Source organism: Dermacentor variabilis, chromosome 1 (assembly GCF_050947875.1).
Source record: "Dermacentor variabilis isolate Ectoservices chromosome 1, ASM5094787v1, whole genome shotgun sequence".
In the NCBI taxonomy this organism is placed as follows: domain Eukaryota; kingdom Metazoa; phylum Arthropoda; class Arachnida; order Ixodida; family Ixodidae; genus Dermacentor; species Dermacentor variabilis.
In genome coordinates, this window is record NC_134568.1 from 140118974 (window position 1) to 140137030 (window position 18057).

The 18057-nt window shown below is 44.0% G+C and overlaps 1 protein-coding gene across 3 annotated transcripts in view; it reads right to left on the reverse strand.

Moving 5' to 3' along the window:
- The window catches only part of drosha (ribonuclease 3 drosha), a 238139-nt gene that overhangs the window by 162164 nt on the left and 57918 nt on the right, over nucleotides 1-18057 (reverse strand). For 2 of the 3 annotated variants that reach the window (XM_075696237.1, XM_075696229.1), the window contains exons 12-14: nucleotides 12410-12546; nucleotides 10592-10749; nucleotides 278-406 (exon numbers count right to left, since the gene is read on the reverse strand). In XM_075696237.1, coding sequence (XP_075552352.1) covers nucleotides 278-406; nucleotides 10592-10749; nucleotides 12410-12546 — 424 coding nt within the window. The remainder of the gene's footprint in view (nucleotides 1-277; nucleotides 407-10591; nucleotides 10750-12409; nucleotides 12547-18057) is intronic. The other variant, XM_075696246.1, reaches the window with a different exon arrangement.

An 18057-nucleotide genomic window follows, 5' to 3' on the forward strand; every position in this document is an offset into this window, starting at 1 on the left:
TGACGCCACTTGGTCAGGTTGGCGAACCTATGAAGTGTGTGTGTTGTCATAAGCAGCAAGTCATCAAGTGTGATATAAGCTGCCAAAATCTGATAACACTCACCTTCTACCCTGATCACCTCATTCAGGTGAGCAAGGGAGGTCTACGAGGAATTCTCCATGGTGACTGATGTCACGTTGCTCCTCCTGTATCCCTCCCTCTCAAAGATGTCCCCCTTAACGGTCCCACCTTTGAAGCAATGGCATGTACACTCGAAAAGCAGTGTGACAGCCTCACCTTTTGAGCCTCATCTCTTGAAGCTTGACTTCCTTCTGGAGTAGCTTGTGCCGGTCAGTGTAAAGCACTTTGGGCTTGTTGGCAAGCAGATGGCGAAACTTTACGTAGTCTCGCCACGCCTTCTGGTACCTGGAAGGTTGGTACACAGACACCGTAAATATACAGTTGATTTTCGTGAAATTGACTCCAGTTAATTCGATCCCAACTCAAGGTCTCAGCCATGCCCAAAAATTTCCATGGGTAGAAGCTTGTTTTTCAATCATGATATTCATCCTTGCTGGATAATTTGACTGGTAAGTACAATAAGCCTGCAATACCTCTGACAGCATTTCCCATCAGATGGGCTGTTGGGGCATTGAATGAGGAATGCAGGTGTTGCTGCCAAGATAATGTTATTGAAGAAGTGGGATGGGAGGATTCAATGAAATTTTATATTCAACTTGAATTGAAAGAAAGGGAATCAGTTTTTCATGGCATGCTCACAAAGCAGCCACTGTATTTCCTTTCACTTGAAGTGAAAAGTTCAAGCGGATGAACTGAGATTAAAAAAATCACACAACGGTTACAAGTATGTAACGTAAATGGTTAAGCTTTACCTGTGGTGTTAACTGTAGACTTCTCATTTCAATGTCGCTTCACTTCTGCTTGAGCGAGTCAAACAAATAAGTCCCCTCGCTTACGTCGCCTTGCTGCTGCCTCCATGGCACGCAAGGAAAAACTATTTTGTCAGGCTGGGTGTTGTCGCTCCCAATCTCAAGCTCACCGAATTGTTTGGGGGTCATTAAAGAGCTTTAGTTTAGGGGATGCAAGGCGTTGGGGCCCCTAGCGCTTGGGTGCGTTTGCGTTTAGGTATGCAAGCAGAAACTCACTATTGGCGGCGAGGAGTTAGGGAGTCGCCATCTGTCGGAAGCGCCTCCCTTGCGTAGTATGAGGGATCACGTGGCGCACTCCTCATAGGTTTCCCTTACGGTGCTCAATAAAAAGACCACGCGGCAGCCCTCCTGGACATTTATGTAGGTACTCTCAAAACGAGGGATGTTTTTGACTGTCGATATAATAATCTTGGGCAAACTGAAAGCACGCAATCGTATACAGACGCTATCTCTTTACCGAATACGTACAGTGAACGCCACTGCATGCGGTCGCCGCGACGGAGTCTCCCGAACCAGCTTCTTGTGTGAAAGGTAGCCAAATGCCGAGAGTAAGCTATGTGAAATATGCTCTTACAGTGAGCTGTCTGTATAACCAAATGGGGCATAACAGAATGAAGCCTCAATCCAGCGATCGCACGGGTTCACAGCGACCGACTGCACATCTGCATGCATGTACGCGCACAATAATTTGCTTTCGCTGTGAGCGAGTTTTCGCACCATACCGTGAGCTTTAGGTCGCAGCATATGAGCATTTGACAGTACATTTGCAACCATTGTTGCACGGACGCTATCACAACTGTTCAAAAATAATTCCGTTATAGAGACTTCGACGCCTAGCTACGGCGACTGTGATGTGCCGTCGCGACGATTCAATCTTTCTTGTCTTCTAAATTCTTAAACATTTCAATATTATTTCTCAAGTTGCATCGCACTGTATGTTTATCGGTCTTCTCAGCGTGTGATTTCCCTCTGCTTCTTTTTCGTAATCCAGTGCATTAATTCATAACACAAACATGACCATATGCCGTGCCTTTTTTTTAATGTGCGTCTTACCGCTTCCTTTCCGTTTCAGTGAACTTGCCAGTATCTAGCATCAACAAGTTCATAGACCAAACCGTCATGACATTAGCCGGGTAGCAGGCGCGGGCGAGCGTCTCAGTGCGCGTTTTCTGCTACTCACCGAACATCGCGCAGTCCCGGTGCCGTAGCAGAAATGTTCCTCGTGTCTGTGCTTGCTGCATACCTGAGTTGTAGCCGATGGCTGTCTGCAGGTTCTAAGTTTCGCCAGCCAAGCTTCATGCAGCTCCTTGCCCTGCGGCTTTCTGTGAATAAGGCTGACACCGGGCTCCGTTGCGTACGTCCGGCACTGCTGCACCGAGCAGTAGCCTACCATGCTGCACGCCTTCAAAGGCAGCCACTACCTATTATAGTACTTTCAAATGTTGTCAAGCAGACACCCAAGGTGGTAAAGCCTCATGACTTAATCAGAACGCGGTGCAGGTGGGACTTTGAACATTCGTTTTCAGAAGCGCCGAAGTGGCTGACATGGCCGCTGTGTACACGTGATCCCTCATGCCACGTCACGCAGACTGTGGCGCTAGCTTTTCCAATGGTGGCGCTCGCCCCCAATATGTTTGCAGCACCAAACGCAAGCCGCACTGAGGTCGCATGCGCTCATAGCGCCTGATCATTGCTGTGTTATCATTTTTTAAAATATGAAATCAAGCATATGAAGTAAAGTACATTAAACTATTTTTATTAAAAGCAGTTAATATATATAAAAACAATGTCGACACTAGGCAAACAATTGATGAGATTATTTATGCGGCTACGTTACGACTGAAGCCGAGCAGAAGCAATCCAAACATATGTTTGGTAAACTGTAGTTGGGCGTCTCGTGCAGCATAATCCGTTGTGGTCAGTGTTTGTTTCTTTAGAGCCTCCTGCAAATTTTGACATGCCGCCGTTGCGGCAACAGCGTGCCGGTGTGCTCGGCGACCAGCTTCCATTGCAGATTCTTTACCGCGTAGGCCGTGAAGTGCACATGTGCAAACGTCTTTGCCGGCGCAGCCACGTTCTCCGTCTGTGTGGCGGGATGGGTGGCTTGTCTCGGCTGGTCTCGCTTCTCATAAGTTCTCATGCACCGCTAAGGGCCATGTGGGTAACGTGATCTCTTAGGGGCAGCGATGTTTTCGGCCGCCCCAACAACCCAAGGACGCAAGTAGACGTAGCGGTTCGTGCATGCGCAGTACCGTCGGCCCTAGTTCTTGCGTACGCAAGCCACTTGTGCCCCCTAAACTAAAACTGTCTATTAAGGTACCGCTTCTTCTATGGCATTTCGGTGAAAAGAAAAAGGCGAGGTACGACTGTGCCGCGGCAAAACTTCCATGATACCGCAGGCGTAATTGGTGACTTCTGAGGGCGACACCATCTGATGGTGTTGCAGAGAACCAAGCTTTGTGTCACGTGACTGAAATCTCCTCTCTCATTAGTGGAAGTGCACGTGGAATCACATGCACTTGCACCAACAGAAGCACCTTCTACTCGTACAGACATACAACGATCTTGCCGCACTGCCAAGGTCTGTGCTGTGGATGGTGGTGACAATGCAAAACTGAGGAATGAGCTAAGAAAAGCTCATGCTTTAGAAGTAGGCCAAAAGGTAGGAAAGAAAGGTTGAGAGACTGCAGGGCAGGCAGGACTAGCTTGGCAAATTGGCTTATTTGGGAATCACATGCAATGTTTATCATGTGATTCATTTTTGTTTTCATACTGTCCCCATGCAGTTAAAGGATGCCGTTCAAATTTGTGAAGTGTAACAAGATGGACAGTTCAGGCCCCACAAAGCGATGTTATAATGGAGCAGAATTTGTGTGAAACAATGATGCAGAGAACGTACATGACAATATTTATCTGCGCAAAAGCAGCAATCCTTCAAGATGTTGCTCAAGACATGAGAGCGGGTTATCAAAAAAAAAAAAAAAAAGATTCTGAGGTTTTATGTGCCAAAACCATGACTCGATTATGAGGCACACTGTACTGAGGGACTTTAATTTTGGCCACCTGGGGTTCTTTAACGTGCACCCATGCATGGTGAACGGGAGTTTTTGCATTTCTCTCCCATCGAAATTCAGCCATCATGGCCAGTATTTGATCCCGCACCCTCGGGGTTAGTAGCACAATGCCATAGCCACTAAGCAACATTATGAAACAGTATGGCTTAACAAAGAGCATCCTTGCAAGTTTTTGGTGCCAACAAAGAGGAGCACTCCTAAGCTCACCTGAAGGAAAACTTCGACCATGACAAAAGCTTAGGAGAACTTCAGCGCACCTTGCTTCAGGAAAGCAGCACTGCACTAGATCCATAAAGTTGTGTGGATCAAGGTGCCTTCCCACGCTTCATTTGCAGCTTGTGTGTGATGATGGCCATTTGCCAAGCTTAATTACAGGGAACCGCAACCCAAATGCTTATATAGCAGCCATGCCTAGAGTGCCATAGTCAGGGTGTCTACCAAGTTGACATTTCCAAATTCCCTGAGTTTTCCAGGTTTTCCCTGAGTGCCTTTGCAGAATTCCCTGAGTGATGCACAACTATGTATTATGTCAAGACAGGCTGAAACCATATCGCCAGATGCCGTCACTCTCTAGTAAGCATATGAAAAAAATTTAGAAAGAAACGACTTAATCCAATTTGAATACTAAAGAGGAGTGTTCATGTTATTCAACAAGAGAATAAAAGGGAGAGGTTAGTTAAATGCTCAGCAAATAAAATATCTTCGAAAAAAATTGCAAATTGAGTCGGACATTCTCAAATACAAATAAAAAGGAGATGCATACAGAAGAAAATATTTTCGAACATGAGCTATCTCTATCAACTGGTAGCAAGCTCGTTGGTATAAGGTCCGAACTTTGTCAGAAGTGGGATTCTCTCTTAATCGCTGGTGTGTCGACCTCAACTGTCCTGACATATGTTGAATTCCAATGGCGGAGTTGGAGCAGCCGACGGACTCCGCGAGCGAACACTCGACACTGGCGTAGAGCAACGCCTCTAAATCCGCGAGTGGAACACAACCTGCGCTGCCGGAGCAAGGCGGAAGCGGAACTTCTATCTCCAAGTTACCCAGGATGCCTCGCGTGTTGTCATTTTCTTCCGCTGTTTGCTCCCAGCACCACCGCACCAGTCACTTGTCTCTTCAGCGCTGTTCACCTGTTGTTGTTTCAAAAGTGCGGAATGGATATCTTGGCAAGCGTGCAGCAGCTTTTGCTTCCTCGCGAGTCGTGACCGGTGGCGCCTCCCAGCAGACAAATGTGGTAAAGGAAATACGTCACGCAGAGTTCCGGTCCACTCCGCCGATTTTGGCGGAGCATCTTTTTCTGCTCCACGGAGTGACTCCCGCTCTGAATCCACTCCGACTCTCTCATTGGAACACCTTACTCCCGCCCTCACTCTGTCATTGGAACAAACTTGCTCCGAAACGAGCAGAAAAACTTGCTCCGACTCCGCCATTGGAATTCAACAATACTCTCAGCTCGCGCACAACACCTCAGTGTTGCGTTTCATTGCTTTAATGTTTATTTTGGTCTGGATCAGGAACACCTGCATTGACTCTACAATGCAATACAATATACAATACAATGTACAATGTACAATATACATTGACTCTACAGCGTACGTGGCGGTGCCACGAAGACATCCAAATTATCGGGAAACCGGAAAGTCGGTCATCGACTGTGCACGGGCAACTCCTCCAGAAGACGACAAGCCATCAAACACAATTCATTACGATTCCTGTCTGTTACTCGAGCTAGCAATACCGCGACTTGCGACCCTTTCAATAAAATCACAGCTAATTTTCCCTGATAGAGGCACAAATTCCCTGAGTTTTCCCTGACTTTTTCCAGACTACTCAAAATCCCTGAGAATTCCCGGTTTTTCCTGTTTTCCCTGTTGGTAGACACCCTGCATAGTTACATTTACATGGAAGCCATGCTACTTCTTCCTGGAATTGAGTCGCATGCAAGGACATGTCACCGGGATGCACCTCAATTGGTCAACCCTTGAAAGTTCTTTCCTGGGCATACTCACTCTCAAGCTCTGAACTTCTGAGACACTGTGGCACCTGTCTCACATGGCAGATGCTTCACAGGCCTTCCACGAGTTGTTACATGGGACCTTAGCTCCAATTACTTCTTGCGCTCGGTGGACTGCTACCCAGTTAGCCTAGCACAGAGGCTATTTGGGCCCCACAAGCTGTGACTGTCGCACTGTGATGTATCTTGAGTTAATAAACCCACATTTGTAGTGATTTCATTCTGAAGTATTCACTGCACCATGTTCGAAAGTTGGTAAGCTCCACTGTGGCATCTTCTGTGTGCTTCAGAGTGGAGGAGCATTGTGCCCTTGCCTGACTTGCTTGATGAGAAAGCCTCACGAAAACCAATTTTCGGCATGACAGCAGAGCAGGCCCAATGATGGCCTTTGTTCCTGCTAGACCCCCTGGCTTATTGTCTTTATTGTCCTACGACACAGATAGTATTGAGAGCACGAGGTACATTGGCCTTAGCAACCCTCTGCTTATGGCCACCGGGAGCGATCCTTTCATTAGAGCATGGTTTTGTGATGTTGACTGTACAGATGTGTGCCCTAGTTCGAGCCACGCTGGTTATGGGTTCTTTCATCCATTTGAGATGCATGTGGAGCAGGTGCCTTCTAGCCCCCCGACACATCTTCACTCACTGGTCTTCCATGTCCTGAGCACAGTTGAGTGCCCAACGGGGCTCATCAGAGCCACCCTGCTTTGCTGTTGGGTTATTATAACATGCTTGCTGACTTGGCTTTCTCCTGAGCATCATTCATTGTGCTATGTGCTGTGTCAGAGTCACTGCACCCTGCCACAGCTGCATGTTCATTCACGGGCATCCCTCTGCCCTGAGTACAGCCAGTGTTCCCCTGCCGCATCAGCACTGTTGGTGCGAGTATGCTCGCTGGCGTATTGTTGTCCTGAACGTTGTTCTCTGTGCTGTGGGCCGCATCCGAGCCCCCCTGCTCTGCTGGTGCTGGTTCGTTTGTGTGGCTTTCCCTGCACTGAGCACAGCCACCACACACTACTGGTAGCATTAACTCACTTGCTCGCATCTCCCTGACCCGAGTGCCTTGAGCAAACAAAGGCACAGCGTCAGAGCCACCTTGCACTGCTGAGGCGCAAGCTCATTGGCTGCCTTGTCTCTGCTCCAAGCGCAGTTTGAGCCACCCTGCCTCACTGTTAGCACAGAACGACTCCTTCTCCTTGTCCCGAGCACAGCTCGTGGACCATACAAAGCCCAAGCTATCCTGCTCAGCAAACAACAGACAATTTTAGCAAAGTGTCGCTTACATTACAGTCCACTCATATCTCACATGCTCAGGTGGCTGTAGAAAACTGCATTCAACTTGGTGGTACAATGGCAAGCAGCAAACACAATAACACACTTTTACTAACACCGTACGTCACAAGCCAGAGGTCTCTGGTATGCAGACTTGTAGCGGCCGAGGCGTTTGCCAGGACCGTACGATCAACAAAGGTAGGGAACGACAAAGTAGGAGCAAGACATTTTCCTGGGGTCCTTTCTTCATCATAGCTGTCAGACTTCTACCCCAGCACTTGGTGGGTTGTACCGCTTTTCATGCTTTTGCTTAGTCCAATTGGTATGGGGCTGTGTGGCCTCGGGACAGTCTATGTTTGCAACCAATTCACCAGAGGGTTGCACTGCCAGTGGGGGCACTGCCTGGCTCTATACATTGAAAGAAAGGAGGAAGGCGTCTGTTTTCTTTGCTTCTGTGGCACGTGCAGGAGATTAAATTCCATAATTACCACATCCCTGAGCCATAAGACAACGTCACTTCAACTTAAGTGGTGCAATGTTACAACGGTCTCACCATAATTGACCTGCTCATTGTTGAAGCTTCCGCATACTGTGGGTGCTGCCAAGGTGTTTGCAGCCACACTTTCACCAGAACATGCCTCCTTGTCACCATCACCTGAATTGAGCACCCAAGGCTGATTGCAACAGCTGCAGAAGGGATGGCACACTTGTAATGTCATCAGCATGGCCAGCCCAGGCTTCATCAGGCTCTTTGATCACAGAGCCCAGGCTCCATGGACCCCAGCTTGGAAGGGTTGTGAAACTATAGCCTAGCAGTAGTATGGTGCAGGGAGCAAGGTACAATGCTGAATGCGGACCCATATTTGTATGGTTGGCTCAACACCCAAACTCGTCTCTTTTATTCAGCGGCGTGAATGGGTGTGCTGGCACGAGCAGCAGTTGGAAGCCTGGCTGGTTGGTGGCTGGGTTACTTGGTTGGCTGGAGTGCAGCTGCAGCTACATGCTGTAGGTCATGAACTCTCGGTGATCCCCAGGCCAGTTGAAGTTTCCACATTCAGTTTCAGTTGCCACTCAGCAGGCCCAGTTAAGGTGCTTCAAGTTCGCTTAAGCACTAGTTACGAACCGTTACACTGACTGTGGGTGCTGTAATGGTGCATCATGATGTACAACCACAGTGATTTACCACTACATTTGAGCACATTGGCACAATAAAAAGAAACAAACAAAGCATGCTAGCCCAAGAAATCTTTTATGCTGTTTTCTGTTCCTAGCTGCACTATACACAGCTCAGAATCAACATTTTTATCATCCCTATGTGGTGTGTGATCACTTGAACCAAGAAATCTACCGTAAAAAATGGGAAGAAAGGGGTTTAACCGAGGGGCTCGATTTTGATTAATCATATCATGAGAAGCCAACAAAGACACCAAGGAAAACAAAGGGGAAATTAATTATACTTACTAATTGAATTAAATGATAATTTAATGGCAATGAAAGTGAATGAAAAAACAACTTGCCGCAGGTGGGGAACGATCCTATGTCTTTGCATTACACGTGCGATGCTCTAACCAATTGAACTACTGCGGCGCCGTTTCCCCATCCACTTTCTTGAGTATTTATATGTTACTACTAGAACTAATTTTGGAAGTATTAGCCAGTGCTACCACTCACAAACCTTGGCGGCGGATGTGGAACATCCTTTCTGCCGCAGGCATCACGAGTATGTGAGATCGTTCCCCACTTGCGGCAAGTTGTCTTTTCATCCACTTTCATTACCATTCATTTATCATTTCTTTAATTCAATTAGTAAGTACAAATAATTTCCCCTATGTTGTCCTTGGTGTCTTTGTTGGCTTCTCATTATACAATTAATAAAAATCGGGCCCCTCGGCTAACCCCTTTTCTTCCCATTCTTACATAACGAGGGCCTCAAATACGGCAATACTGAAGCCTTCAGGTAGCATGTGCGGGTTTATTGACAGCTGCCCTCACCCAGAAAGATCACGTACTCGTGACGCCTCCAGCAGAAAGGCATCCGCCACCAAGGTTTGCGAGTGGTGGTGCTGGCTAACACTCCCAAGGTTAGTTCTAGTAGTAACACATAAACACCCAAGCAGATGGATGGGGAAACAGCACAGCAATAACTCAATTGGTTAGAGCATCGCACGTGTAATGCGAAGACGTGGGATTGTTCGCCACCTGCGGCAAGTTGTTTTTTCATCCACTTTCATTGCCATTAATTTATTATTTAATTCAATTAGTAAGTACAATTAATTTCCCTTATGTTGTCCTTGGTGTCTTTGTTGGCTTCTCATGATACCTTAAGAAATGTCACTTTGGCTGTCAGAGCTAGAAGTGTGATAAGTATGAAGTAGCAAAATTATTTTCACCTTAAGTACAAATGATAAACCAGCAATAGCATTCCAGTAGTAGCAGTAATAGTGTCCATAGCTAAAGTAAGGCAGCTATGAATGCTACATGATGGAAACTGTAGTACAATCAAAATATTAAAAAAGTTCCGTGCTATGCCACAACCCCTGAATGTCATGGGGTAATGCCTTGATGCTGTCTCATTTTTACTTCCTTGCTTCAAATGCAACATGAATATGTTTTATAACATATGTGCAGTCAGAGCAGGCTATGTCACATAATTATTGCCTAAACCTCTGAGATATGTAAAAAGCCTAAATCACAAGATATTAAATTTGCACTTCTAAAAAAGAACTTGAATTATGCAATATTTCCTACTGAAAGTAAAACAGCAACACATTGAAAGATTAGTGAACATGTGTCATGTTACATGTGACATGTCATTACACATGTGACATGTGTAGTGTCATGTTGTAGTGACGGTGAACAACCACAGGGGCAAAACGCAAGTCATGAAACTAACTGTTCATTGGCCGAACCTACGCACAGCAAACAAGTAAAACTCAGTACATGATAGTGGCAAGCACACTCGTCGGTCATTGAAATCTGGTCTGCAGCTCAGACGTATTGGCAATTTATATTTGACTCATTGAACGTACCAAGGTAATAGTTCTAGAATGTACAACATTATTCATGTCGTGCATGTAATCTGATTACAATAGGTTCGACGACACCACACACAATGGGTAGAATCAGCTAAAAGAAATGAGATTTCTGATACATGGAGGCACGTCCTGCGCCGAGCGATAACATTTAACATTTGTTAACCAGTGAAAAGCGGTCAACAGAAAAAAGATAAGCAAGTACATGTGTCAATATTACTGTCTTTACAGTTATGTGTTCATTTGCCATAAGAATGAGTACCTACATGGGATTCCCAGCATAACTGAGCTGTGGTGGTCGGATGCCAAAGTGCACGATCTCTGGAAACACAGTGCCTTCTTCATTGCACAACTCTCGATCCAGCTGATCCACGCGAAGAGCACATGGCTTCATTCCGGGATTCACAACAATCATGCCCTTAACCTGCAAGAAGCACGTACAGGCGTTCGTAAAGGCATTTATACAGGCATATGTGCTTGTTCACAACACTTGGTCCCTCCCTTTACTACTTTGTTTTGCAGCATTTTGATTTAGCTGAAGTGGCTAGCCATACAGACACCTAGCCCCCATTGAGAAAGTCTTGGCTTCGTGGCCTGGCAGAATGGTTTATCGTTGTTACAATTTACTCAATGTATTTACCAATGCTGGGTCCGAACGTTCACACTGGGTACGAATGTTCTGTGCGAACTTGTGTGAAATTCAGTGCGAACATTCTGCATTCTTTCACATACTGGGCTAGGTAGAAGACCTAGCCCAGTATGTGAAAGGATGGGCCAATCTTTGGTGTGCATCCTTCAGAAAACGAGGTGCTCAACAATTTCTTCAACAGCATATGCCTGATATACTGACAACTGTCTTGCGAGGAAGGTTACCAACCTGCCCATGGTAAAACGGCAGAAAACAACTGCTCATATGTGTCGAACACTGCTGGCAGTTCCATCTTCGTGTTTGGGTTCACGATCTGAGTATAGTATGAGAATATGACTCATAGTTTTACTATAAATTGTTAAGAATGTTTTGCTTCATGGCATAACTCCCCTTTTCTGTAACAGCAGCATGGTATGCTTATAAGCTATGAATGACCTCACACAGCCTCTCATATACAATGTCAAGCATACAGTCGACGTCCATGCAAAAGCTGTCGCAGGTACGTCATTTCATCAACTTAGCAGTGCCTGAAGACTCATGGTGAGGAGATGGTACACATCATGCAAAAAGTAGAGTCAGCTTCTAGTTCTTCATTTATTAAGAGGAACTTATTAAAATTTTTCTTTAGGAAATTCAGATTGACAAGCAGGTTCTTTGAGAAAGTTGCTGCCACGAGGAACGCTTTTCCCACTCCCACCTTTTCGGCAAATTTAGTCAGGGCATGGTCACATGATCGCAATCAAGGACCCCAAAATACATAGATTTTTCAACAAATCCAAATCATCAATTTTTATTGGCAAGTGTTTATTCGGTTTTTATTAAATTAATTAGAAAATGCAGAACCATATTTATATCTTAGCAGCTTGAATACGCCTGGCTCACATTTGGACTTGCTTTGTCTAACAGCATATTAGATAGAGCAGCCTTTCAGACCCTGTTTGTGAACAAGTGTTGGCACCACACTACTCCATATACACAAGGAGTAGACAAACTGTGGGCCACATGTCCATATTGGGCTCACAGCTGACTGCTTGGTCATGCAGTAATTCTTAATCTGAATTCTGCCTTCACAATACTCTATTGACTCTTACAGAACTAACCCCTTAATCAGCAACACCTGCGCCTGGTGTGGCTAGAGAACAAAATGGTTTATTTTATTTTTGCGCACACATAAAGGTGACTATTCCAAAAGATGTGTATGCATTTCAAGATACAGTTCGTAGTTTGAAATGCCAAACAACTGACAGAAAGAAGGCATACAGGTAATAATTTTCATCGTGATTTCTCACTTAATGCATGTTGAAATGGAATGCACAAGTTATGACATAGTTATAAGCTCTTATTATTTTTTTTTTTTGAAGCATTCATGATATTAACTAGTCCTCTGCTGAAAATACAGCCCTTCACCCACAGAATTCCCAAAGGTAAATGGTACCTGGTCAGCATATGCCTGCCACTTGCTTTGGGACGTCTCATAGAGGTGGGGAAGCTCCTCAGCTGACACCAGGGGCACATTCTTGGTTAGAAGGTAGTTCAGCACAACATTCAGTGACAGCAACTCCTTCCCATTGTCTGGATGGTAGCAATGGTGGCAAAGGACACCCTTTTTGAATAATGTGAATGGAAACTGACCCTTGAAACTTTTAACACCCAAACTCTTTCGAGTGAGGCAAACTTAGCAGGACTCTTTGAGGAACTATCAGGCATTATTTGGGATACAACTATATGTGTACTCCGAATGTGTACTTATACCCATCTTGTATTTGTTTTGTCAAAAATAAATATTGATTGATTGATTGATTGATTGATATCTTTCGCCTTAGTGAGGTTAGAAAACTGGTGAGGCTTATACAGTGCTGACTAACAGCCCCGTCCTCTCCTATAGAGGACTCCCCAATAAGAAGTTATAAGGGGTAAGATTCTTAATACATAAGGACGTAGTGGGCAACATTGACGGATTCTACAGCATTAATGAGAGGGTAGCAGTAGTCATAATATAACTTAATAAGAGGTATAGATGAAAGGCGGTACAAGCCTACGCTCCAAGATCCAGTCACAATGATGATAAAGTAGATAAGTTTTGTGAAGATGTTGAATTAGCGATGAGAAAAGTGCAAACTCAGTATTCTGTAGTAATAGGCAACTTCAATGCAAAAGTGGGGAAAAATCAGGCTGGTGAACAAGTAATTAGCAACTATGGCGTCGATTCTAGGAACACTAGAGGATAGGTGCTGGTAGAATTCGCAGAAAGGAATAAGCTGAGAATAATGAACACATTTTTCAAGATGCGTAGCAACAGAAAGTGGACCTGGAAAAGCCCTAATGGTGAAACAAGAAATGAAATTGATTTCACACTTTCTGCCGATCCCAGCATAGTGCAGGATGTAGAAGTGATAGGTAGGGTAAAGTGCAATGATCATAGATCAGTGAGCTCTAGGATTCACCTGAATTTGAAGAAAGGAATAGTAAAATTGGTCAAGAAGTGGACCAATCCAGGCTAGTACTTGCAAACAAATATGCAGCCTTAGAACAGTGAGATGTAGATGACATAGAAGTAATAAATGAAACTGCGACTAGGCTGCTTTTAAAAGCAGCACCTGAACTGGGAGGCAACGGACCAAGGCAACAAGCAGGTAAGCTCCCCCAAACAACATAGGACCTAATAAAGAAATGACAAAGAATGAAACAGTCCAACTTGAGAGATCAGATGGAATTCGCGGAATTGTCAAAACTGATAAATAAGGAGAAAATAGAGGATATTCAAAATTATAATGCAAGGAAGACTGAGAAAGTAGTAATTAATGGATGCTGCATGAAATCACTGAGAAGAAAACTTGGCATAGGACAAACCAAGATGTATGCACTGAAAGACAAGCAGGGCAATATCATCAGCAATTTTAGATATAGTAAAAGCAACGGAAGAATTCTATACTGTCCTGTACAATACTCAGAGCAGCCAGGACACCTCCTTTGAAAGTAGTAATGAACAGGTTACAGAGGCTCCTTCTATAACATGCGATGAAGTTAGAAGTGCCTTAGAAGCCATGAAACAAGGAAATGTGGCAGGTGAAGATAGAATAACAGTCAATTTAATCAAAGATGGAGGAGACATCATGTTTGAAAAGCTGGTGGTCCTTTATACGAAATGTCTCATAACTTCAAGGGCCCCAGAGAACTGGAAGAATTCCAACATTATACTAATCCACAAATTGGGAGACATTAAAGAATTGAAAAATTATAGGCCCATTAGCTTACTCCCAGTACTATATAAAGTATTCACCAAGATAATTTTAAATAGAATAAGGGCAACACTGGACTTTAGTCAACCAAGGGAACAGGCTGGCTTCAGGAAGGGATACTCTACAATGGATCCCATCCATGTCATTAATCAGGTAATCGAGAAATCCGCAGAGTCCAATCAGCCTATCTATATAGCTTTCTTAGATTACAAAAAGGCATTTGATTCAGTAGAGATACAAGCAGTCATAGAGGTATTACGTATTCAAGGAGTACAGACCGCTTACGTAAATATCTACAGAGATTCCACAGCTACCTTGATTCTCCACAAGAACATAAAGTGGTTCCCACCAACCGCCGGCAAGAGGCTGACGCCTCTACCAGAAGTAGAAAGATACCTATAAAGAAAGGAGTCAAGCAAGGAGACACAATCTCTCTAATGTTCTTCACTGCATGCTAGGAAGAAGTATTCAAGCTGTTACACTGGGAAGGCTTAGGAGTAAGGATCGACGGCGAATATCTCAGCAGCCTTCGGTTTGCCGATGACATTGTTCTATTCAGCAATACTCCAGATGAGTTACAACAAATTATTGGGGACCATAACAGAGAGAGAGTGTAAGAGTGGGGTTGAAGATTAATATGCAGAAGACTAAGATAATTATGAATAGCCATACAAGGGAACAAGAGTTCAGGATCTCTAGTCAGCCTTTAGTCTCTCTGTAGAGTCAGCCTCTGTGAAGGAGTATGTTTACCTAGGCCAATTACTCACAGGGGACCCTGATCATGAGAAGGAAATTTACAGAAGAATAAAATTGGGTTGGGGCGCATACAGCAGACATACTGAGATCCTTACTGGAAACTTACCATTATCACTAAAAAGAAAGGTGTACAATCAATGCATTCTACCGGTGCTAACACATGGGACAGAAACTTGGAGACTGACAAAGAAGCTCAAAAACAAGTTAAGGGGCACATAAGGAGTGATGAAACAAGCATTGATAGGTGTAATGTTAAGAGACAGGAAGAGAGCAGTTTGGGTCAGAGAGGCAACGGGCATAGCCAATATTCTAAGCGATATTAAGAGAAAGAAATGGAGCTGGGCAGGTCATGTAATGCGTAGGTTAGATAACTGGTGGACTGTTAGGGTTGCAGAATGGGTGCTAAGAGAAGTGAAACGTAGTTGAGGACGGCAAAGACTAGGTGGGGTGATGAAATTAGGAATTTGTAGGTGCAATCGGTTGGCGTAGAACAGGGGTAATGGAGATCAGAGGGAGAAGCCTTCGTCCTGCAGTGGACTTAAAAAAGGTTGATGATGATGAATCCTTCCTATGTTTTGTATTTGTCTTCATCATTTTAACCCACTACCATTGTTTTAAAATGGGTCTCATGGCCACAATTATATGTGTTCAATAATTAACAATTTCAGGATGAGTGCCGGACTTGTGCTTGCTCTTCACAACTATTTCAAAGGAAATGAGTTAATTTTACTATTTATATAAAAAAAACACTTATTACAGTGTATTGATACACTGAAGAACTAACCATAGATGCTGAATATCCAAATAAAAAGACATGGACCACGGGGGTCGCATTCAGGGCGAGGAGAAGCAGAAAAATGACTTTGAAAGAGTTACAGGGGCACTAAAGAGAAGCACTAAATCAGTCTAGACTAATACATTATTTTTTGAAAACTTTATTTTCATTTAATTTCACCAACAGGTTGGTTATTAGAAGAGAAATGAAAGTCAAGGTCCCATTTTTGTTTTTCATTTCGCACTGAAACCACCATACGGTGCTGGTACATCAGTGTGACGCCATGATTTTCAAAGCATTTTTTCATATTTGGACCATACTGGGTCAGTAAAAGTTACCGAAACTTGCCACGTTGAATCTATGGCACCTTTAAAACATAATATAGACCATTTTTACTGATAAACAATCAACTAGGCCCTAACAGATGCTGTCAATATCCATAACGTCATGGCGAACTGGTGCGGAAACGTCAAGAAGGCATCATCGCCACCAGTCCTTCCTTTTCTTGCCTTTTCTGGCACACCAAGGCTCCTTTCACGGCAACAGTGCTGTTTTTGGTACTGTAGAAGGGTAATTTACCATTACAAGTGAAATAATTTTTCTCTTTAGTGTCCCTTTAAAGGATTAGATCATGACCATCTGAGCCACATAATAATCTCCAACTCTGAAAATGAAAAGATCCCATTAGTTCTAAACAGTGCGATGTGTTTGCAACGGTTCAGTTCATAATGAAAATTTTCTGGGATTGCTAGCAGTTATAATAGCATCCCAAAGACCTCACATTTCATGAGCTTTCATGAAACCAACATGAACCCTTCAAAACAGCAAGACACCACTCAAGTGATTAAAAAAAAAAAAATACTGTTAGCACACACAAAGAACAGGGCTAAAGCTCCAGGAATGTTCCCTTTTTAACACGATAGTGTTAATAGTAAACTACAACTTACACACAACCTACACACATGGTACCTCTTGAACTGCAATTTGAATATACGAGAAAACATAATTCTCTTATGCAAAAACTCAAACAAACCCCTTTTCCAGCATTTCTACAATGCACAGAGAGGAGATGGCGCCCGCCATTTGCACACGCTGGCACATAAATATCTCAGAGTTCACGGAGCAGCGTGCCCACTTCCTTGAAAGACTTCAATATGGCACATGCCACTGCCGCAGCTGCGTTTCTACCAGAAAGCCTGCCTTCGTGCATAGCATTCGCTGCGAGCGTTTCCCGGTAAGCATTACAGTTATATATGCTGTAGTTGCCGGGAAGCATGAGAAGCAGTCAGGAATCTTTGAATGCTATCACATTCCATTCTTAAAGGCGAAGCTGAAGCGTCCTCCAAATTTTTACTACTTCTTTCATGTCTAAGACAGGTGCAACAGCTTTGGCTTTGAAGAAGAAGGGCGTTAATTTTTCTCTTGAAATGTAAACATACAAAAGGATATCCCTTATTCAACAACTGTACTGCTACCTCCTGTTAAACATAACTCAAATAAAAAAATTAAGTAAAGCAGTTACACGGCATAAATGCATACACTTAATAAGGAAAGGTATTCTACGGTGAGCAGAACAGAAACACAGCAAAGTGGGTGAATATAAAATTTGGCTATGAAAAAAAAAGTAGATTTAATAAAATACGCTGAGAAGCATGCACTAAATACCATATAGACTCGTCTAAGGGCTGCACCCTTGAAAGGGCCGCACATCCAACTTGACAGCCCAAAATTTGGAGAAAAAAAATTCACTGGAGAACCAATCATGTTTTTGGTGCCTTAATGCTGCGTGTGCATATCGGTGAATTTTCGCTTGCTGTGTACTTCTGCACGGCGCCACTAGATGGCGAGAGCTGTGCGTTGACCTCCGATGCAAAGATACATCCGGGATCCGGGGTGTGCACAAGTCAAGGCTGCGCCAGCACCATTTTGACAAAAAGGTTCGGTCCCTTGTAAGGGACCAAATCGAAATTGTTCGAAAAAAAAAAGTGTGGGCCTTACACGAGTCTATACAGTAAGTGAAGGCACTATCTGCTGAGCAGTACAAAACCTCGGTAACGTGGAATTTGTTAGGCAAAAAGGCACAAAAAGTGGTGGTGTGTGAATACCGAATGGTAGATTTCAAATCGAACATCGAATAAAAAATAAAGCCAAATATCAAATAGAATATCGAATTCACGAAAGTTTATCACAAAGTGTAACGCTTACAAATTTTGGGCAAGAAAACATGCTGCTGCACATGCTCGGGAGTCTCCTAGCATTGCATAACAAAAATGTAGGAAACTATTAGCAACTCAGGTACACAGAAATCAAGAT